Genomic DNA, 23151 nt, shown 5'->3' with positions numbered 1-23151 from the left:
CATGAAAAAATAAGGAAGACAACTTTTCATGGATTCCTATTGCAATGTCTAAAAGATTTATTTTCGCGGAGTCCTATATATCCATTGTATAAAAGAGGTGTGAGGTTTGGTATTACTAGCTTGTTGGAAAACAATGGCTGGAAATAACGATCAGGGAATCCTCATGCATAGACTGGAAGCAAATTAATTTTCAAACAGATGATTCGATCTTCTGAAGACTTTGAGTAATTTGTGGATGATGAGAAATACATTGAAGGAGTTAGCCGAAGATGTCACTGGCGAGACTGAGGGACTCGAGCTATGATGACCCAAACACAACGGTAACAACATTAATGGACCTACCGGCTACCGGAACATCTTACTGTCGAAATCCTTATGGAGACTGCCTGTAAAATCACTCTGTTGCGTCCAATGTGTGTCTAAGACCTCTTTCGACATAGCTCGCAGCCCAGGCTTTGCTACACTGCACACCCTGCGCTTACTTGACTCTGCTATGAACTCCAGTATCGTTGAATTACCTCAGCTTATGCTTGTTACTGGAAGGACGTGTGATGATAGGACGTTAGTGTGGTGGCAGTCATTCAAATACATGGCAGCAAGCAGACATTGACAAAAACCAAATATGTCTCTCAAAGTTGCTTCGAAAATAACTTCGTTGTAGACTTTGTTTTCTGCAACTTGTTTTTTCTTAAAACTTAGGCATGGAGGTCCATGCTTGTTGGTCAATTAATCCACTTAGGGAAGAAGTTTTACAGCTACCGATTAGTAACATCCAAGTTCCAACCACCAATGGTTCAGGGGATAATGATTGGTATGGAATGGTATTTGATAATATTACTAGCACGTACAAGATTGTTCATGTTTCGGCAAGTATGAAGCGCATGCAACTGTGTTGTGGCCCAAGTTCTTGTACGTACTACGTACAAGCTCATGGCGACAGATACACTTGGCTCCTTCTTTTGATGTAAGCTGTTACTTTTCGGGCAGACGTATAAGGAATGCAATATATGTATGTGGAGACATGCATTGGTTGATTGCCAATAATATAGAAAGTCCCGGTCACATAATTTCATTCAATTTTAACAGAGAGGAATTTTATGCGACTCTTCTTCCCACAAGTTATGGCACGGGTTATAACTTATTACATATTTGCTTAAATTGAGAGGATCTTTGGCATTTGTGGAATTTCATCCGGATGAAGATAATATTAAGATATGGGTGTTGAAAAGTTATGATGAGAAAATATGGGTGCTACATCACAAAATAAAGAAGAAAATGCTCATACGATGTGGTTGTTTTAGAGAGACTTGTGCTGAATGGGAGCATGGCATATGTTTTGCATAGCCGGAGGAATGTTACTTTTTGGACCTAAGACATCCTTCGATGAAAAGAGTAGAACTCCCTGTTTGGACCCAAAATGAGCATTTTGGTTTGACAAAGCGTGTCTTGGAGAAATTGAGCCAATATCAGTGGCTCACATATATATTTTCGATAAGTTCAAAAATATATTATTAAGAGGCTAAATAAGGCCTACCAAACATGGAAATGAAAAATCAACTTTAGCACATTTTCCTACTTCGGCTAGGAGAAAGCGAGCTAGACAAGAAATGAGGGATGGCGGACTAACCATCCGAACTCCAAATGAGTTGAAACTTTCCAGATTAATTCTAGACATCCCATTGATCATTTCTTATGAAGAGTGCCAAAGCTCGTTCGGAGTGGAAAACCTTCAAACAAACAGTCCAATTTTCTGCAGAAGCAAAACTTGGAAACTGGACCTGTAAGAGGTCCAGCAGCATTTCTGGCCCAACCACATGGAAATAAATTCTGAAATTTTACCACAATAATCTACATTCATGGTGGATCATTTCATATGAAGAAATCGAAGGTTGAATCTGAGTTCTTAGTGGAGATAAAAATTGAGGGATAAGGGAGCAGAAAATGACTTAAACCTAACATTCCATTAGTGTTTAAGTGCTTGAACCTAACAAATCCATAAACTCATAAGTGCCCCATAAACTCATAAGTGCTCCATTATGATTTGTTTAAATGCCAAATAGTGTTTCTTGGTAGCCTATAAATAGAGGCTACAACATAGAACAATTGACTCATTCATACATCAAAACATCTCTAAGATGATCTAAGTTCTCTCTAGAGCAAACCTCTCTAAGAGCAACTCCTTTCCTTCTCTTTCTCTTATAGGTGATCACACTCTAAGTCCTAGTCTCCTCAGGAGCCGACTATCAGTGCCACCAAACCCTCTGTCAAAATGCTTCGGTCCTAGTCTCCTCGGGAGCCGACTGTAGTACCGCGACCACAACGGTTACGGAACCAGCCAAGCAAGGGTAACGCCCTAGCAACCCAGCCAAGCTAAAGTCACGCTTTAGCAAGTACTTCTCTCTACTTCCCGGTGATTTCGCTCTGCTTAACCTACAACGTTAAGTATCGACTTGGTGACACAAGACAAAGTCCTCCAGCACGAGGCACAAAGAATCCTGCGACGAGGTTGGTGCTCTCCTCGTCTACAGTCGCTCAAAAGAAGTCAGGTCAAGGGACACCCCCAACGACCGCACCCAAACGGTGCTGGCACGCCCGCGCAGAAAAGAGACTGTTGACCAGCTGCAACAAAATTGGAGCCAAACACTCCCCACACCGGAGCTAAGCATATATGGTCCTGATTTTTGGCCAAGAATCTTTAGTCTTGATTTTTGGAGAGGAAGAGATATACTCTGCAGCATCTTCAGCTATACTGAAAGCTTAATTTCACTGAAAAATTATGGCAAGTTAAATGATTGAAGCAAGGGAAGGAGAATATATACATCCCACATGGGAAAAATGGGACCTTGCCTATGAGTTTATAAGGGTTTGGGCCACTCCATCCATTGCCAATTAGTTTTGGATGTGAACCCTAAATTACTTTATTATGGTATCAGAGCGGGTTATCCACGTGTGCATACCTAACGGCCACACGGGCTCCACGTCACCCAAAATTTTCCACGTGTATGTGCATGCCTAATTCGCCACACGTGCGGGGGCGTGTTGAGAATATATACATCCCACATGTGCATGCCTAACGGCCACACGGGATCCACGTCACCCAAAGTTTGAAAATTCGCCACACGTGCGGGGGCGTGTTGAGAATATATACATCCCACATGAGTTTTCCACGTGTATGTGGCTCCACGTCATCTCCCACATCAGACCATCAAAATCAGGAGAATTTGCACAATGCCTGAACGGGAATACTGCAGGGATTACTTCCTGTCTTGAAGCTCCTCAGGCAAGACTTTCCTCACAAAATTCTTGGGCTCTAGTATGCGGATATTAAGTAATGCCGAAGACTACTCTAGGAAGGGATGACTACTTCTGTCTTCAAGCTCCTCAGGCAAGACTGATATTGCTTTAATCTTTGCCTCACAAAGTTCCTGAGCTCTAGTCTACCAAAATTAAGTGATTCGGTGTATGACTAGAGGAGGTAGAGAGCATTGAGACAAAATTGTGATAGGAACAGTAACTTGGGATGAATGTGTTTATGCAATCCTGTTACACATTATATCAGTGAAGCCACCTTTTGCAGTTCTGACGGACAGTATCTGTTATGACTCTTGAAGAATTAGATTCAATTCTAGAGCACATCTTGCCAGCACGCCCCCCTTCCTACAAACAAAATAACAGGATAGACTTTCTGAGCGTCGATTACTATATTTTCAACTAAATAAGAAATTATGTCCAAATGAAAGTGATATAAGTATGCAAAGATGACCGGATACGTTTAATAAACGAATAGCTACTATCTGTACCATCTAATTGAAAAGGAATAGCAACAAATATTTCCTTAAGGTTAATCCACCTCCAAAACTTACACGTGCACAGAACAAGATCAGAATATCAGAACTTTAATGGGAAACTCTACTGCATATCATTCATTCAGTAGAAAAAAAAGGGGTGTGATTTGGTCACTATTACAAATGCATGATTTCATTAGACAAAAGGGTCTTTCCACCTCCAAAATAGGTTGTGTGCACGTGGAGAATTGTGTTTGGAACTTACTTCTGCTGAATAAATTCTCATACAAGGGCAGGATTTGAAATAGTCAATGAGGCATAATGAAAGGGAGGTAGTGCTTCTGGTACTTCAGAAGGCAATGATTGCATTTGAACAGTACTAGGACCGACACTTTGCAGTGTGACGGATTTTTGTCCCATTTTATTTTTCACTCGAAAGAAGGGATGTCCGTGTGAGTTCTTTAAAATACGGATCATCATGTCACGACCAGGATGCCCTAGGCGGTCATGCCAAAGTTTGTATGAGTTAGTGTCCCACATTTCATTGTTGGTGATGGCATATGATTCAATGATCCGAATAGTAGTGAGGTACAGTCCACTAGATTGACTCATTAATTTCTCTAAAATGCGTTTCCTTCCGTATTCATTAGAGGTAATATAAAGGTATTCGGTTCCATTCTCACAGTGGGTTTCTATATGATAACCGTTGAAACAAATATATTTGAAACTTAATAAGGTTCGATTAGCTCTTGGTGCATACAGAGCATCTGTGACTTTAAACATTGTGTCGTTAGGCAACAAAAATTTGGCGGTTTCTCACCCTTTTATTACAATCATCGTAGTCGCAAAGGAATTATAGGCTCTTAATTCAATGAATAAGTGCCTATTCTATAATGTGGTGTGGGTAGTCCCACTATCAACTAAGCACTCACGTTCTCCTCGATTCATTCCTACAAGTAAATGGGGGGTATTATTAAAGAATTCGAAAATATATCTCATATTCTTTAGAGTATTTCTATTTAGGTAGAATGATAATATTTTCATTCTAATTTTTTTTTCTTAGCTATTGGCTATGAGCGTGCTGATAACCTGTGAAAGTAAAATGAGAATTGGTCTACTTATTTCATTAGATAGTCTATTTATATGGGGAGAGAATTACAATGGAAATAACTTTTAATGCATAGATGTCTGTTTTGGTCATTTAACCTACCTACAAAATATAATTTGAAATATAAAATAATAGGGATGTGTATTAAGTGATTAGGGGTGTGTATTTAAAATTTCTCAAAACTTAATGAGGTAAGTGGGAAAAAAAACATCTTAGAAATGAGGTAAATGGACAAAATCCCTATAATCTAAACCTTAATTAAATTATAATTGGAAGTGAAATAAGGGAAGAAATGAACTCACATCATATGAATGATGTGTTGGCAATTTCTAGTAAAGCTCTGAAAAACCAAAAGAGTTTGCATTACTCTGTCTCTTCCCCGGCCCTAAAAATCTAAAATCATTGCTATATATTCATATTCTTATGTTCGTCTCCTTTAGAACAATTATGATCTAAATCAATCTACTATATATACATGACTTTGCAGTCTGCATATTCTCTGTTTTCTGAGGTAGTTTAAGAAGACCTTCCTGTATCTACATCCAAGGAAACAAAATAAGACAGATAAGAAACACGGTATACAGCAAACTAGGCACAAAAGTAGAATAGCAAATTTACAAAGAGAAGAAGAAGGATGAATGTAACCCCCATTCCCCCAACCCCAAGTCCCCAACTACAACTGAAACCTAGTCTACAGATCACCTGCTTAGTTTAATCTAAACAATGACCAAAAATGCTTATGTGTTCAGACTTCAGACTATAAAATAACAAACAAAAAAAATTGAATAATCTAACATATATAGTAGACAACTATAGTTTGTGTGTTAAGTTTTGTTACAAATATCTTCTCAATAATTGACAAGTCATTGTGGACCTTGACTAACCAAGGCTTGCACCATCAATTGCTTTACAAACCTTCTTCTAATCTCTGCCCTCTGTAATTGCATTACATGATTATGATCCAACCGTCCGTCAGCGCATGGACACTGGCAGCGTACGTGCTAGTCACGTGCCTGAGGTCAAAACTTAAAAATATAGCATGGCAACCACGTGGCTCGAACATGACCGCCTACCTGTACCGCTCCATCACTGAGAGACAACCAGCATCAGTGTTGGGTTATTCATTCTTTTGAGAGATGACCACTGCGCCAACCACCAAAACCCATGATTCTTCATCTCTCTGGTTCAAGAAGCAGCACCCACAAGCGAATTTTTCTTATTTTATTCAATTTGAAAGTACTCATATTAACAAGCTTGCTACTTCTGCATCTCAATCCGCACCACCTCCGACAACTCGCGCGTCGTTGTTCATGTACGCAAAAGAGGAAAAGTTTACCTCACAGTTATTAGGAGAAACGAAGCAAGTGAAGCCTCTCTAGCTCCTCCGCCGCCTCCCTGAAGCTGCTCGATCTGGAATTAACCGGAGATTGGTGATCTTGAAATTCTGAGCAATCTCCCTCACAAGCCTCTGGAACGGCAGCTTGCCTATCATCAGAAGCTCCATGCATGCTCTTCTCTTTAACTTTAGTCTTTAAAAAAGGAAAAGGTAAAGCCGGAAAGGAGCACTTGCATTCTTTCTTCTTCTTTTTTTTTTTTTCTTTTTTTTTCTTTTATCTGGTCGTAGTTTGTTATAAATCCAAGATGTCGGCAGCTGACTTGTAACCAAAAAAAACGATGTAGTCAGCTGACTGTTGAGAAGATCGAGAAGCCAAACATAGCCATCGATTTGACCTCTTCTAGTAACAAACTCAGCTGTAAAATATTTTTTCAACCAGTGCGTTTTCCAACAACTGGAGCCATACATATTTCTTTTACCTAATCTGGCAATATCAGGCATCCAACGGCTGAGAACCAATGATACCAACCCTACCCAGTCAGCCATCAATACATATCATATCATGAGAGAAGGCATCTCTTAGCTGCAGACTTGTTGTCTGATTTTTTTTTTTTCTTTTGCTGTACGTCTTCGGCTCTGGACTCTACACAAGCATGGATTTGGTCTTCACTAATTTTCGTCATTCGATTTCATCTAATACTCATTAAAACTGATGCGTTGACGCATTTTCTCATCAACAACTTCATCGAAAGGTATAATTTCCATCGATCTTCAAGGTCTCATACAGGCCTTGACGATTTACATGCAGAGGCCAAGATCTGATTGATATAATTTATTGCAAGTTTTTGTTTTTTCTTTTCCGTACAATTCTCTTCTCTGCAAGTAGGGTGGCCAGCGATCAGGAACCACTCAGATGGATCTCTCCATTTTCCTTAATTTCAGACTTACGATTATCTCGTTTTTTTCTGCAAACAAATAAGAATACCCTAACCGGAGCCTGTCGAGTGCATGCTTTACTTCTTCTTTTTGAATTTTGATTAGTATTATTTGTTACAGATCTGATATTAATGTGTAAATTTGTACATCTCCTTGTTGTTAGGGATTGATTTGGCCTTCTTTTACTCCTTCTTCTTTTTCAATTTTAATTAGTATTATTTGTTACAAATACCTGACACTAATATGTAAATTGATTGATTTGACATTCGTTTTCATACTTCTATGCAAATGTTGTCCTGAAAAGTAGTTATTAATAGAAACCTATAAGGCTGTAACCTACCTATAGGGATACACACGTAGCCCAAGGATTAAATGATTTATTATGATTTCAATTAAATGTGTTTTCCTTTTTTTTCTTTCTAATAATTTATAATTTTAATTAGTCGATGCACCCATTGCCGCCTCTGCTGGGGTAGTATTTCCGAGTATTAAAATTCTGAAACTCAGTGTTGTTTGATTAATTTATCGTATGATCACTCTGCAAACAATGACCAACCTAACAATTCCATAATTATTAGTTTCAATACTCCCCATTGCAGCACGATAAGACTTTCAAGCCCCGCTTAATGTATTTTATGTTTGCTTCTAGCAGGTGTCGCGAGCTGAAGTGATGAATGAGTTTTGAGTCCTTAGATGCTCCTTACGATATCGAAGCACGTGATGGTTTCCAAACGTTCTTTAAAGAGGCACTTGTCAGTGTGATCCTTAAGGAAGAAAGGAGACTCGATTGTGGTCTTTGAAGGAGGAGAAGTCTACAATATGCTACTAAATTCGTACATCAATGATAGACGAGCTTCAAATAGTATAGACATATTGCATACAGTGGTAAACCAGTTCCTTGTGTACTATTGCATGAGTTAGTCTACTGGAAACTGGTCTACAACTGCATGGAACTTGTGTACTATCTATATGGAGTTTGGTATTAAGCCCCATTTAGCAGGTACTACTTAGTATGACGTTATTGATTGCAGTGTAGGGACTTGTCAATTATACGTGAATTTGTAAAAATAAAGACCTAATCTATAATGTCATTAAGAGAATAGAACTTGCTCTCCATAACTGATTTTTTTTTACGATAAATCAAATGACTATAAATATGGTAGAAAGAAATTTTCCACTACTTTCCCATTGAGAAAAAACTTTCCACCATTCCATACCTTCCTACACACGGGCTCACACTCTTACTAGTATTGTTTAGTATTAAAATTCCATGTACCTATTTGAGATGTAGTCCTTTCAATCTGTGATTTAGGTGAAAAAAACTGTAATACATTATTAGCAAGTAAAATGCAAATGATTTAAACATGAGTATGATACAACCTCTTCTCTTAATACCAGTATAGATGCATACATATTATTACTAAAGAGATCATTATTTTAGTGGCATTTGTCCCGTACTGAGAGATCACATTATTAGTGCGTTTGAATTGGTTCTTGGCTTCTTATATTGATTATACATTTATTGTTGCCATGAGAAAAACAAAATTAAAATGAAAACATAAACATATCCTTCAGAACGACTAGCACTCTGCATATTTACTGAAATTGGTTTGAAAATCATTTTTCTCGATCAGGTTTTCCACTTAAATTGAGTTAAAGATCTAATAAAACAAATGAGTTGATGATTGGAGCTCATCGTTTATTATTTATTTATCTTTGTGCGTCTAGTTCATATTAGTGCTCATCGTTGCAGGAGTATGAGCGGTATATCAACCTTGGGTCTCACGTAGTTGATTTCATCTTGGTCAAAAGAATGGCTAGTCATATTTCATCTCATTGATAGGCAAGCCCGCTGGATTCCAGTAAGCTCTCATGCAGACCTTCCAATGTACGTTTTCTCAAAGCTATTTCATAGTAAGCGTCGTTTTAAAGTTTCCGTTATGAATTTAAAATATTTGCCTAGTAATGCAACTTTTAACAAAAATTTAAAATTTGATGATCTATAGAATATTAATGCAGTAGCTCAATACCATTTGGTTTAGTGATATTGACTCATTTTCATTAATTGAGGATTGTGGAGTTTTGACTTACGGAAAAGTAGTTGATGTAATAAATAATAAAAAATTAATGCATTAAAATTTTACTTAAATTAGCTAGATACATTATATTAATTTGAGCATAGGACTACGGTATAGGACGAGAACTCTACACATAAATTTTCTCTTCTTTTTGTTGTCCGACAATAAATTATATTAGTGTAAGACAATAAATTCATTTACTGCTACACATGAAATTTGTAAACAAACCATTTAGAGGATCACTTTAATGAGGACTAGTTGAAAACTTTCTAATCAACGGTATGTGAGGTCTACTTTTCGATTACATTACGACAAATCAACCGTTAGATGTTTATATATGCATGAGTAGATCACTCCTAAAAAATTTCTTCCAAATTGCTAATTGTTAAGGTACCATACTAGATCAAATTAATGTACGAAGCAAATCTGTCAAACATGAATTGTTCATGTTATAATTGATAAATAACGATTATAAATGCCTTAATGATTTTCATTTTGGGTCAAAAATTGAATAAATGATCCACACATGAATATCTAAACATCTAATTGTTGATTAGCGAAATGAAATTTTTTAAGAACAGTAAAACACATATGGCTCACTAAGAAGATTGGTACGTTTTCTTTCAAATAAATCAAGACAATACATGAAGTTGAAAACTCAACCCAAAATTGGTATGTATTGTTACATCCTCGTTTAGTCAGTGTGATTTTGGTCAAATTTGTAAGGGCAAATCCGTTTCTTCAAGGATTGATGAAAAAATAAAATAAAAATAAAAAATAAATAAAGAAGAAGGAGGATAAGGAAGATGAAGAACAAGGAGATCGAAGAAAATCAGATTTGGGTATCCAAATCAAACCTTGATATGGGGAGGGACTGAGGAAGGAAGGAGGAGAACAAATCAAACCTTGATGTCAAGGGGGGAAGGAGAAGGAGGAGAAGATCAAATTTTGGTGTCCAAACCAAACCTTTGAAATACTAAATTATCCTTTGAATAATAAATATTTGCATAAGGTTAACGGTGTTATTAACGTCATATACTAAAAGTGTGCCGGGTTTTGAAAGTCAGGTACCGTTTTGATTTATTTGAAAGTAAATGAACTGAATTTTGGAGTGGGTCATATGTGGTGTACCATTCTTAAATATTTTCCTTTGAGAAAATATAATCCAAAAGTGGTTTCACAAAAAAAAATCCTCAACAAGTCCTCGTTTTAGTAGTCTTCATTAGAGCCTCTCTCCATTTATCATAACTGTTTATGCTGTAACCTGTAAAATCAGTTAGAAAAAATCATCGATAACTACAGTCACACACCATCACACACAGAGGATGTTTGTAGAGGTTCACCTTTGTTCACTGTGGAGCTAGGCTATGTCCAATTAAGTATGCATTATGGGTAGAGGGGTTACAAGGGTCAAGAACTAAGAGCTCTATTAGGAGAGTTTAACTCTCATAAGTGGTAAACGTGTAATGTTGTGAGGGTGTCTTCCTTACATAGCAGTGGAGGACCTTTTTTACAAATGGACTAGCTAATGGACCTTATTACAAGAATGTCATCATATATATGTGGTGGGGAGCTCCTTATGTATGTATGTTTGGTATCGATGAAGAATATTCTCTCTATCTTGACAAGGGATACTAGTCATGAATCCTTTAATAATAATAATAATTAGAGCTAAATATTGTTTACTACTATGTGATTTAGTCTAAAATTCATTCAGTTCCTGGACAAGCACCCATGTACTTTCAATTTTGATTTAATAGGTCCAAAATGTTAGTCTTCCGTTAAGTGAGCCAATTATCTTGCTAACATGACTAGTGTGGGGCCTATATTTTATGACATGACGATTAGGTGACATGCATGGGCAGCTAATTAGGGGTTTACATTGACTTGGTGGGCTTCTCTTTGATGACATGTCACCTTGTGAGTGAATGAGTGGATGCCACTATTAGAAAACTATCAAAAATAAGGATTTCTAGTAAACCTTTGCTCAAATCCATGACCATTAGAATACAACTCGCACAACAAACCACCATGCTAACCTTGCATTGTTATAAATTATCCTAAGTTTTTATGTTTATACAATGTCCCTTGAATTTTCTCTTCATCAAACTATATCTCCTAAACTTTGAAATAAAAATTCATTAACCATTTTTTATTTTATGAGAAATGAAATATTTTCATATAAAAAAAGAGACAATTTTGTTCAAAGGAAGATATTTAATTTTTTAGCAATAGATATGACTCAATTAAAAATCAAGTATTGTAAAAGTAAATGGGACTTGATCTACTTATTTCATTAGATAACCCCTTTATACAGGGAGAGACTACAATGGAAATATCAATTACAATAATGACAATAAATGAAAATTGAGCTGTAATCGCTAATCCCCTAGTTTCCTCTTCGTCAGTTACTTTGACGAAGACACGTAATGTGTTTTTCCTTTAACACTTCCCCTTGTGCTAAGTCAAAGACGAAATGGTGCATGAATTGTTGCCTCACTAAAAACATTGCCAAGTAAAAACCCTGTGGGAGAAAAAATACACTTTGATATAAGGAAAAGAGCACAATGCACCTATTACATTTGATGATGACATGTGTGTGTTAAGACTCCCCCTAACGTCTACACTTCCCTCTGATCCTTACATTAGTCAAGGGAGTTTGGAAAGTCTTCGCATTCTTATGTTTTTCACATTTTTCTCAAATATGGCCTTAGACAATGATTTGGTGAACAAATCTGCCACATTCTCCTCAGACCTTACTTGATTCACTTGAATCTTGAGGAGAGTCTGTTGTTGCTGAAAAACTTTGGCAATATGTGTTTTGTATTATCACCCTTGATATAACCTACCTTCATCTGTTCGATGCAAGCTGCATTATCTTCATCAATGCAAATAGGATATTCAGTTGTAGAACTCAAACCACTTGTCCCTCGAATATGTGTAATGATAGCTCTTAACCATATACACTGATGAACCGCCTCATGTAGAGCAATGATCTCAGAGTGATTCGAGGAGGTAGCCACTTTGCTTGGTTGAGCTCCAAGATCTCGTTGTGTTGCCAATGGTAAATACATAACAAATTTGGGAACAACCTTTATGTGGGTCAGAGAGGTACCCAATATCAGCAAAACCAACCAAAACATTATTTGGGGTTTCGGTGTAGTCATTGACACTTTCGCCATCAACATTTCCTTTGGGGATTGCAGTTCCATCTGCGACCCCTCTTGTCTCTTTGTAGGGAAAGAACAGTCCCAAGTTAATGGTTCCTTTTAGGTATCAAAAAATGTTCTTGATACCATTCCAGTGACGCTGCGTGGGCGCTCAGCTAAATCTAGCTAACAAGTTCACTGAGAATGCAATGTCTGGTCGATTGCATTGGGCTAAGTACAATAATGCGCCTATTGCACTTAGATAGAGAATTTCAGCTCGCAACACCACTTCATCATCTTCCTTTGGACGAAATGGATTTTTCTTTGCATCCAAACTTCAACTGATCATGGGAGTGCTAGCAGGATGCGCTTTGTCCATGTTAAATCGCCTGAGCATCTTTTGGACATACGCAGACTGGTGGATTAGTATTCCACAAACTCGGTGTTCTAGTTCAAGGCCTAGACAGGATCGAGTTTTCCCAAGATCCTTTATCTCAAACTCGGATTTCAAGTAGCCCACGGTTTCTCTTATTTCATCAAGAGTACCTATTATGTTCATATCATCGACATATATAGGTACAATTGCAAGTCTGGAACTTGTTTTCTTTATGAATACACATAGGTATAATTCATCGTTCTTATATCCCTTTCCAATCAAGTAGTCACTTAGATGGGTATATCATATCCACCCGGATTGTTTCAATCCATAAAGTGAGCGTTTCAACCTAATTGCAAACGCACTCCGTGGTTTAGAGTCACTTAATTTGGATAATGTAAGGTCATCAGACACTTTTATATATATGAATCAAGATCCCCGTAGAGATATGCAGTAACCACATCCATGAGCTGCATTTCCAGTCCTTTGGAAACTACCAAGCTAACTAAGTATCGGAATGTTATAACGTCCATTATAGGAGAGTATGTCTTCTCATAGTCAATTCCAGGGCGTTGTGAACAACCTTGTGCCACAAGGCGAACCTTACACCTCATGACTTCATTATTCTCATTACGCTTTCTGACAGAGACCCAATGTCCTATATGCTTTATACATGGTGAGGTTAGTACTACCGGACCAAATACGTGTCTCTTTGCCAGAGAATCTAGTTATGCCTGGATTGCTTCTTTCCATTTACTCCAATCTGCTCTTTGTTGACTGCAATAGAGCGTGGTTCGATATCATCGTGCTCTATGATTTCTTGAGCAACAATGCATGCAAATACATCATCAATGTGTATGGAAGATCTTCCCATCAACTCGTACACACTCTCATAATCCATTGAGATTTCTTTGTTCTCTGGAATCATTTTAAACATCAGAGCGTCTTCCAGTATTGATTCATGGACATAACTATAATCAGAGACAATCTCATGAGAGAGATTCTCTACATTGATGATTAATGGATTGGTTTGTGCGTTACTCGCCCTCTTCTTCCTTGGGTAAGTGTCAATCGAACCAAGTGGCCTCCCTCTCTTCCTTTGGGGAGCCACCGCCTCAACCATACCTCCACTAAGTGTTGTTGCAGCGCCTCTATCTGCGGCACTGTGCCCCTTGTTGGAGACTTCAAACCTTGTAGGCACATTTGCAGCTGGTATATGTGATATCGTCAGTTTTGCGATATCAGTAAATACATCAGGCATTGAATCTGCTACGTTCTGAAGGTTGATTATTCTTTTCACTTCACTTTCACTTTGTGAAGTGCAGGGATCAAAACGAGACAGAGTGGGGACAAACCACGACAATTCCTGTCGTTCCCTTGGAAAATTCTGTTTTCTATCTCCCCCTAACGATGAGAAGACTGTCTCATCAAAGTAGTGCAGGGATCAAAACGAGACCCTAACGACGAGAAGACTGTCTCATCAAAGTAGTGCAGGGATCAAAACGAGACAGAGTGGGGACAAACCACGACAATTCCTGTCGTTCCCTTGGAAAATTCTTTTTTCTATCTCGCCCTAACGACGAGAAGACTGTCTCATCAAAGTAACAATACGCAAATATAGCAGTAAAGAGATCGCCTGTTAAAGATTCTAAATAGCGGATAATTGTTGGAGATTCGTATCCAACATAAATCGTCTATGAGAACCCATTTTGGAGCGCTGTGGGGGCGCAATAGGCACATATACTGTGCAACCAACTATGCGTAAGTGTGAAATGTCAGGCTCATATCCAGTTATCAAACATAGAAAATGGTTGGCTAGCCGTGGGTTTGAAACGAATAAGTAAAGCTGCATGTAATATTGCATAATACTAAGCAGATATAGGCAGGTTGGTGCGCATAACGAGTGCCCTAGTCACCATTTGTAGCCTTTTGATGGTGGCTAATGCGAGACCATTTTGTGTGTGCACATGAGATACATGATGCTCTACATCGCTCCCAATAGACATGCAATAATCATCAAATGTTTTTGATGTAGACTTGATAGGGTGATCAGGGTGGTGAGCCCTTAAACGTATAATATGTGTTAGGGGTTTTACAAATGCAGCATTTCTTGTGGACAATAATGCGATATGTGACCAGTGTGTCGAAGCATCCACCATAACCAAAAAGTACTTGAATGGTTCTCATTCTGGATGGATAGGTCCACAAATATCTCCTTGTATCTTTTGTAGGAATAGAATGTTTTGTTTTGTATCTTTAGCATAGGAAGGTCTCGGTCCTGTTTTTGCTAAAGAGTAGGCTTTGCAAAACGGGTGATGTGTCTTTGAAATAGTCAATGAGGCATAATGAAAGTGAGGTAGTGCTTCTGGTACTTCAGAAGGCAATGATTGCATTTAAGCAGTACTAGGACCGACACCTTGCAGTGTGGCTGATTTTTGTCCCATTTTATTTTTCACTCGAAATAAGGGATGTCCGTGTGAGTTCTTTAAAATACGGATTATCATGTCACGACCAGGATGTCCTAGGCGGTCATGCCAAAGTTTGTACGAGTCAGTGTTCCACATTTCATTGTTGGTGATGGCATATGATTCAATGATCCGAATAGTAGTGAGGTATAGTCCACTAGATTGATTCATTAATTTCTCTAAAATGCGTTTCCTTCCGCATTCATTAGAGGTAATATAAAGATATTCGGTTCCATTCTCACAGTGGGTTTCTATATGATAACCGTTGACACAAATATCTTTGAAACTTAATAAGGTTCGATTAGCTCTTGGTGCATACAGAGCATCTATGACTTTAAACATTGTGCCGTTAGGCAACAAAAATTTGGCGGTTTCTCACCCTTTTATTACAATCATCGTAGTCACAAAGGAATTATAGGCTATTAATTCAATGAATAAGTGCCTATTCTATAATATGGTGTGGGTAGTCCCACTATCAACTAAGCACTCTAGTTCTCCTCGATTCATTCCTACAAGTAAATGGGGGGTATTATTAAAGAATTCAAAAATATATCTCATATTCTTTAAAGTATTTCTATTTAGGTAGAATGATAATATTTTCATTTTAATTTTTTTTCTTAGCTATTGGCTATGAGCGTACTGATAATCTGTGAAAGTAAAATGGGATTTGGTCTGCTCATTTCATTAGATAGTCTATTTATATGGGGAAAGAATTACAATGGAAATATCACTTACAATAATAACAGTAAATGATAATTGAGCTGTAATCGCTTTTCTTCTTCGTCAGTTACTTTGATGAAACACATAATATGTTTTTCCTTTAACAAGTATTCATTTATCTTCATCAAAAGTACTTAGAAAAAAAACAAACTAAAAATCTGAATGATGAAATTTTTGAAGTACTTGAGTCTATTCATGGGATATAGTATTAATATAAAAACTAAGGTTAACCTAATATTATAAATAAACATTTTTATTTAATTTTGTGAGGAATATAGTATAAATATAAAATCTAAGTAAAATTTGTAATATTGTGGGGTTAGTGTGGTGATTTGTTGAGTGACTTGTATGTAAGAGGTTGTGGATACAAGTTATTGGTTAGGTTGCTTGTTGAAAAACATTTTATTTGATAGATTTCTAATAGTGGAACTCACTCATAAGTTGACTATGCATACCATCTCAATACCACATTATAAAACGTAGACCCCATATGAGCCACACCAGCCAATAAACGGACTCACTTAACACAAAACTAACGGATTTGCTTGTTGTTTTTTTATTAAATGAGAAATTGAGTAATTGAATTAATTTTAGACCCGAACCACATGATATTAATCTGTATTTAGCCATAATAGCTATCCTCTTTGTTCACGAAACACTCATCTAAGCATGATAAGAGAAATTATGTGGACTCCACACTAGATTGTCAGAAAACAAATGATTATAAGTCTCCAAAAATTCTTCATTTACGCTCCATTTAAGACTAGAGCACAAAGGCCCAAGCCCAGTAAAAAAATAAAAGATAATCCCCAAACCGTCGGTGCAATGTAACCGCGTGATAACCCTATCATATAGTACCCTTGGCTTACATCCTAACAATCTCTACCTTGACATCTCCTCACTAACCCGATGTCGAGAATTTCCTTCCTTGGCCGGATGGTGGCCGTGGTGCCTGTGCGAGCTTACTGTACTGGAAGGGAGCTGAATCAGCTGATGGTTATTGAACCTCCTCAATCCCGCAAATGGTGGAGATTTCCTTTTCGAGGGTTATGGATGGGGACGAGTGCTGTTGGAGTTGGGACCTTGTGTATCTCTTACTATTCAGTGTCCATTCAGAGCAAGTCTCACCGCCTCGATCATCATCGATCTGTAAGGGAGGAAGCTAGGGCTGAGAAGGAGGAAGCTAGGGCTGAGAAGGCCGAGGCTAGGGCTGAGAAGGCCGAGGCTAGGGCTGAGAGTGCCGAGGCAAGAGCTCAGAGGGATGAGGCAAGGGCGGTGGCAAGAGCTCAGAGGGATGAGGCAAGAGCTCAGAGGGATGAGGCAAGAGCTCAGAGGGATGAGGCAAGGGCGGTGGCAAGAGCTCAGAGGGATGAGGCAAGGGCCAATCGGGCGGCGGCGGCTCGGCAAGGAAGGATGGTTTGGCCGTGGAAAGAATAACGAGAAGAAGGAGAACTGATTTTTTTTTTTTTTTTTTTTGAGAAGAACTGATTTAGACTTTCTGTTAATTGTAATTGAACTGATTTAGACTTTCTGTTGTGATGTATTTGGATGCGATGATTTGGTTTTTGAATCTAGTCAAATTTTGATTTGAAGGTAGGTTGACTTGAAAGGTTTTGTGGTGTTTAGCTAGTCTTTGCGACTTTTGGCTGTGGTTTGGTAGATCTTAAGATCTGCGATCCTTTCAGTTTTGGATTCTCAGTGAAATTGAAGTGAATCGTGTTAAGTTTGTAGCTATTCAGTTTGAATTGGTAGAATCTCCATGGATTTGAAGTCTCTGTAATTGAATATGTGTTGCAGTAGCTTGCAATAGAAATTTGTGATCTAAATCTCTACATGTAAAAATAATCAGTCAGGACTTCATCGGAGTTGCTTGTAGAAACTGATTTTTCTGTGTTCACCACCTTAGGTTTATATTTAGATTGAAAGGAAATGTTACAACATTCATTGGAAGATAGTTTTCTGAATATTTCAGTTTTCGTGCTTCTTTCCTTGGTTGTTAGATCGATTTTGGTGAGTCGTAGCATGGACTGTGAAGTCATTAGGCACGGAGAAAGCCGTTGGTTTTAGTATGTATAAACATAGAAACTATACCTGTTTGAGCTCTAATGCATTTGTATTGACCAGAATCATGGAAGCGTTGCTCCTGCCAAGAACTCCAGACTATCACCTCTGCCTCCAGAACGTGCTGGTTTCAATTATGGTATTGGTGAAACCGTTGATATACCGATTGATGGAAGTGGGGTGAGTTTGAATTTAGAGGCTGTTAATTAGATTACTTGTATTTGGCATAGTGTTTTTCTAATTTTAGTTATTATTTGATTTAGGATTTGAAAAAGAGGGAGAGGGAACTCCAAGCTAAAGAAGCTGAACTGAGAAAGTGTGAAGAGGTATGACTTGAAAATTCTAAAGTCTGATTGCATGGAAATTTAATACTCAGCTGTAGAGCACTGATGTTTGTCAACCTGTTTATCAAATTTTTATTTATTTATATATTTTTTTATAAAGAGACTGAAAATTTTCATAACTATCCTGAACATAAAGGATGTAGAGCACTGATGTTTGCCATTATGCATTTTTTTTTTTGGTGACTCTAGTTACAGATGAATAGGAGTATCTTGCGAGGTCTAAATTTTCTGGGAATGATTTCTGAGATATTTACTTCAGTATTCTTAGAGCAGATTTTTTTGTCTCTTGTTGATCTTTTTCTTACTTTACCTTTCCTACAAAAAAAAAAAAAAACATGGCATCAAATGTTCCTGTAAATTTGTATTATAATTCTTTATTGGTCCATACAATACAAATTTCAACATTCATTTTTTTTTTTCTGGTGCTGCATGTAGATTGTAAAACGGAAAGAGGATGCTGCAGCACGAGGTATTATGCCTTGCCTTTATTTTGCTGAAATATCAGTAGTCTTCTCATTGTTTGGGGTTAAATGAATGTGTTCAAAACCTTACCTGAAAACTAAGAAAGTGGATGTCCTCTGAAAGTTGATCACCTAGAGTGTTGACATGCTCTGTTTTGTTTTGCAGCTGGAATTGTTCTGGAGGAAAAAAATTGGCCTCCTTTCTTTCCACTTATCCATCATGATATTGCAAATGAAATACCAATTCATTTACAAAGGGTGATGTATGTTGCATTTACAACACGGTTACGTATGTCAACTGTTGCTTGATTTATAAATTGTCTGATAACATGTGTCCGGATTGTAATTGCATGCAATTGAAAAAAAAAAAAAAAGATGTATACATGCGCTGGCTATAGTTTTCTCTAGTTGAAATCATGGCTGTTGGTGCCATGATGGTTGGCCTTGTAACATGGTGTTGAGGCCTCAATTTTTATGGCTTTAAAACTATAACGGTCAAAGATAATATAACTGATGTTTAACAGTTGTTGTTATTCTGTAATCCATATATCATTGCATGAACTTGTCTTCTGCTATCATGATTAGATTGTCAGGTAGACTGTATGAATAAGTTTTTCTACTATATACTGAAGGCTTGAGATTTATTGATGAATGGTGATGTTATGCAGGAATTGTTGCTTGCCTATTCTGGAATATAATAGCTGTGACTACTGCCTGGATTACGGGTGAAGGTGAGTACAAAGATATACTTTGTGTCTGTCCTGCAATTGCTTGAATATTAATTTTGGATCTGCTGTTTCGAGTTTGGTGAAATTGATTATTTCCTCGTATTGGTATAGGGGTGAAAATTTGGTTCCTTGCAGTTATATATTTCATTGCTGGGGCCCCTGGATCTTATGTGTTGTGGTACCGTCCTCTTTGCCGTGTGTTCAGGTATTACTTTCTCTCGGTGATAAATTTGGTTGTTGATATCTTTTGTTGTTAACTACCAAGCTCCAGTTTTACTATTCCCCTGTTAAAAAGCCACAAAGAAATTCTCTGAAGCTTGGACATTGTGTTGGACTCTAATGAAGCAACTGTTCTCAGAGTGAACATGTTGCAATATGACACTATGTTCTGTTAGTTATGATCAATCAATGTGTTTCAAATAAGTAATACATGCATTGTAGAATTTCCCCTCCTGACAAATTATGCTAATGCATGCGTAAGTTTTGAAAGCAAGTGGAATAATGCATTAACTGTTGAATATAGTGTTAGCTGTGCTATTAATTGGTATTCTTTCATTTAATCTTGTTGCAGGTCTGAGAGTGCTTTGAAGTACCGATGGTTTTTCCTGTTTCTGGTAATGTTGTCTCAGATTTCTTTTTGTATTAGGTTTTGTTGTCTCAGATTTCTATTTGATAAAGCTGTCCTACATTTCTTGTTGCAATGTAGGTTTGCATTTTACTCCAGGAATTTTAGCATAGCCCTTTACTTATATTTTCTTTTCCGTACAGATCCACATTGGCTTCTGCATCTTTGCTGCGGTTGCTCCCTCTATAATGTTCAAAGGAAAATCTCTCATGTATGTCGCTCGAAACATTAATTTGATTACTGAATTGCACAGATTTATACACAATAAAATTATATAACTAGTGGGTGCCTAAGGAATTAAAATTGGGAATATGCTTGAACATTGTTTATCTACTTATACACAATAAAATTATATAACTAGTGGGTGCCTAAGGAATTAAAATTGGGAATATGCTTGAACATTGTTTATCTACTTATGATTTACCTGTTGTGTGATTTTGGAACAGTGGCATTCTGGCTGCAATTGATATTCGAAGTGATCATGCTTTGGTTAGGGTAAGACTATATAGAAGTCCGCTTATCATATGACTGTCCATGTACCCTTCACTCATCTCAGATGCCTTCTTTTCTTTTAATGGTGTATAAAACCTATAAGCAGTTGGCATATATAATTTTGTAGTTTTCATATTCGTGTTATAGTATTAAGATCTGATGGCTGATACTGATGAATTTGTTCTGTTTATAGTTGTTCTACTGTATTGGATTCGGCATGTTCTGTCTAGAATCAGTGCTTAGCATCTGGATTATTCAGGTCTTGTTCTCCTTGTCAAATTGTCACGAAATGATATGCATCATATTTGGTTCTGTTGCAGCACTTGCTTCTTGATTTCTTTTAACACCTTTTTCTCTTTACATGTGCAGCAAGTATACATGTACGTCCCGGGAAGTGGTAAAGCTGCTAAAATGAAGCGTCAGGGAGCATGACAAGTTGGTGAGGGCAGCAGACAAGTTGGTGAGCAGCAGTATAAGGCAAAGAAACATGTATTCAGAAGAAAAATTATGGTGACTCTGTATTGATCTTAGATTGTATAGGCCCTTAGCTACAGGGTTTGCGGATACAGATGTTTTGCTCGAGCCTTTACTTTTTGATTTTACATATTTCACAAGAGATCTCATTTCACAAGTTACTTTTTGAAAAATTATGGCAAGTTAAATGATTGAAGCAACAGAAGCAAGGGAAGGTGTAGGGCACCTGGATTCAAACACTCACTTCCTTTATTAATGCCAGTGTTGTTTAATTGTAATTAATTTGTTTCATTAAACCTTTTTGTTTAATTGTATCCTAAGTATTGCTTTCTCCTCTGTGAAGCTAACTGCATCCTAAAGGCAATGCAGTTAGCTAAAATGCCAATAGGAAACTCATGTCCCTGAATCGCTAAGCTTTGAAGGAACATATATTTTTAATTTTTATATTTATATCATTGAAGGATCTACATTGCAATGTACATACATATATGAGAATTAGATACACGGTAATTAAGACACAAACTGCAATCTCCCTCATCAGACCATCAAAGTCAGGAGAATTTGCGCAATGCCTGAACGCGAATACTGCAGCGATCACTTCTCCTGTCTTGAAGCTCCTCAGGCAAGACTGTCCTCACAAAATTCTTGAGCTCTAGTATACCGATATTAAGTAATGCCGAAGATGACTCTAGGAAGGGATGACTACTGTCTTCAAGCTCCTCAGGCAAGACTGATATTGCTTTAATCTTTGCCTCACAAAATTCCTGAGCTCTAGTCTATCAATATTAAGTGACTTGGCGTATGACTAGAGGAGGTAGAGAGCATTGAGACAATTGTGATAGGAACTGTAACTTGGGATGAATGTGTATGCAATCCTGTTACACATTATATCAGTGAAGCCACCCTTTTGCAGTTCTGACACAGTATCTGTTATGACTCTTGAAGAATTAGATTCAATTCTAGAGCACATCTTGCCAGCACGCCCCCCTTCCTACAAACAAAATAACAGGATAGACTTTCTGAGCGTCGATCACTATATTTTCAACTAGACAAGAAATTATGTCCAAATGAAAGTGATATCAGTATGCAGAGATGACCCGATATGTTCAATAAACGAATAGCTACTATCTGTACCATCTAATTGAAAAGGAATAGCAACAAATATTTCCTTAAGGTCATTCCACCTCCAAAACTTACACGTGAACAGAATAAGATCAGAATATCAGAACTTTAATGGGAAATTCTACTGCATATCATTCATTCAGCAGAAAAGAAGGGGTATGGTTTGGTCACTTTTACAAATGCATGATTTCATTAGACAAAAGGGTCATTCCACCTCCAGAATGGGTTGTGTGCATGTGGAGAATTGTGTTTGGAACTTAGTTTTGGGCAGGATTTTGCTTGCCATTATACTCACATGGGCTCATAAGTGAATATCCATCCACATGGACATCCTTAAGGCTGGTGGATTGAGGATACCTTTAGAAGAAGCTGCGGAGTAATTTTGGCACTCAACTTTTCAACAAATTTTACCACTTGCACTCCAGTTTGGAAGTAGTTACATGCGGAGTGCAAGTTGGAAAGCCAAAATCACTCACAAAATTGTATAGAACTATTATTATAGAAGTCTACTATCACATCACTGGTGTCAGGATCTAACCTTACAAAGACTGGGAGAATTTTCTGGATCTTTTGCAGGTGTACAGAGCATTGGTTGCAGCACTCCAGCCTGTATTCAGAATAAATATTGAATCACAACTTGTTTTACGGTGAGACTATCATTCACAACTTACAAGAAGAGAGTGTGTGGTAATACCTTTGCTCTGCCTGAAGATTGACTCCGACCGCTGGAGGTGCTGAAATGGTTGACCGTATCACTGGGCCAAAGACTGCTACTAGCTTCAACAGCATCTCCAATGACACATGTGCATGCCTGTACATTTGCAAAATTATAAATTTCTGTAAGAAACACAATCCACCACCAAAAATACTATCATGGGAATTTGACATAGA

The 23151-nt window shown here is 37.5% G+C and overlaps 1 protein-coding gene across 1 annotated transcript; it reads left to right on the top strand.

Annotated features, from left to right (window-relative positions):
- The first annotated feature begins 701 nt into the window (after nucleotides 1-701).
- Nucleotides 702-21593, top strand: LOC133731386 (secretory carrier-associated membrane protein 3-like). Its single transcript, XM_062158769.1, has 13 exons — nucleotides 702-821; nucleotides 9009-9053; nucleotides 18078-18194; nucleotides 18278-18340; nucleotides 18794-18827; nucleotides 18986-19108; nucleotides 19488-19550; nucleotides 19659-19752; nucleotides 20119-20161; nucleotides 20316-20383; nucleotides 20619-20667; nucleotides 20858-20923; nucleotides 21034-21593. Exons 1-13 carry the CDS (start codon nucleotides 702-704, stop codon nucleotides 21094-21096), a joined length of 948 nt encoding a protein of 315 aa, XP_062014753.1. The 3' UTR covers nucleotides 21097-21593.
- Nucleotides 21594-23151: the final 1558 nt, after the last annotated feature.

The sequence above is a fragment of the Rosa rugosa genome, chromosome 2 (assembly GCF_958449725.1).
Source record: "Rosa rugosa chromosome 2, drRosRugo1.1, whole genome shotgun sequence".
Taxonomy (NCBI): domain Eukaryota; kingdom Viridiplantae; phylum Streptophyta; class Magnoliopsida; order Rosales; family Rosaceae; genus Rosa; species Rosa rugosa.
This window is presented reverse-complemented; position numbering and strand designations above follow the sequence as displayed.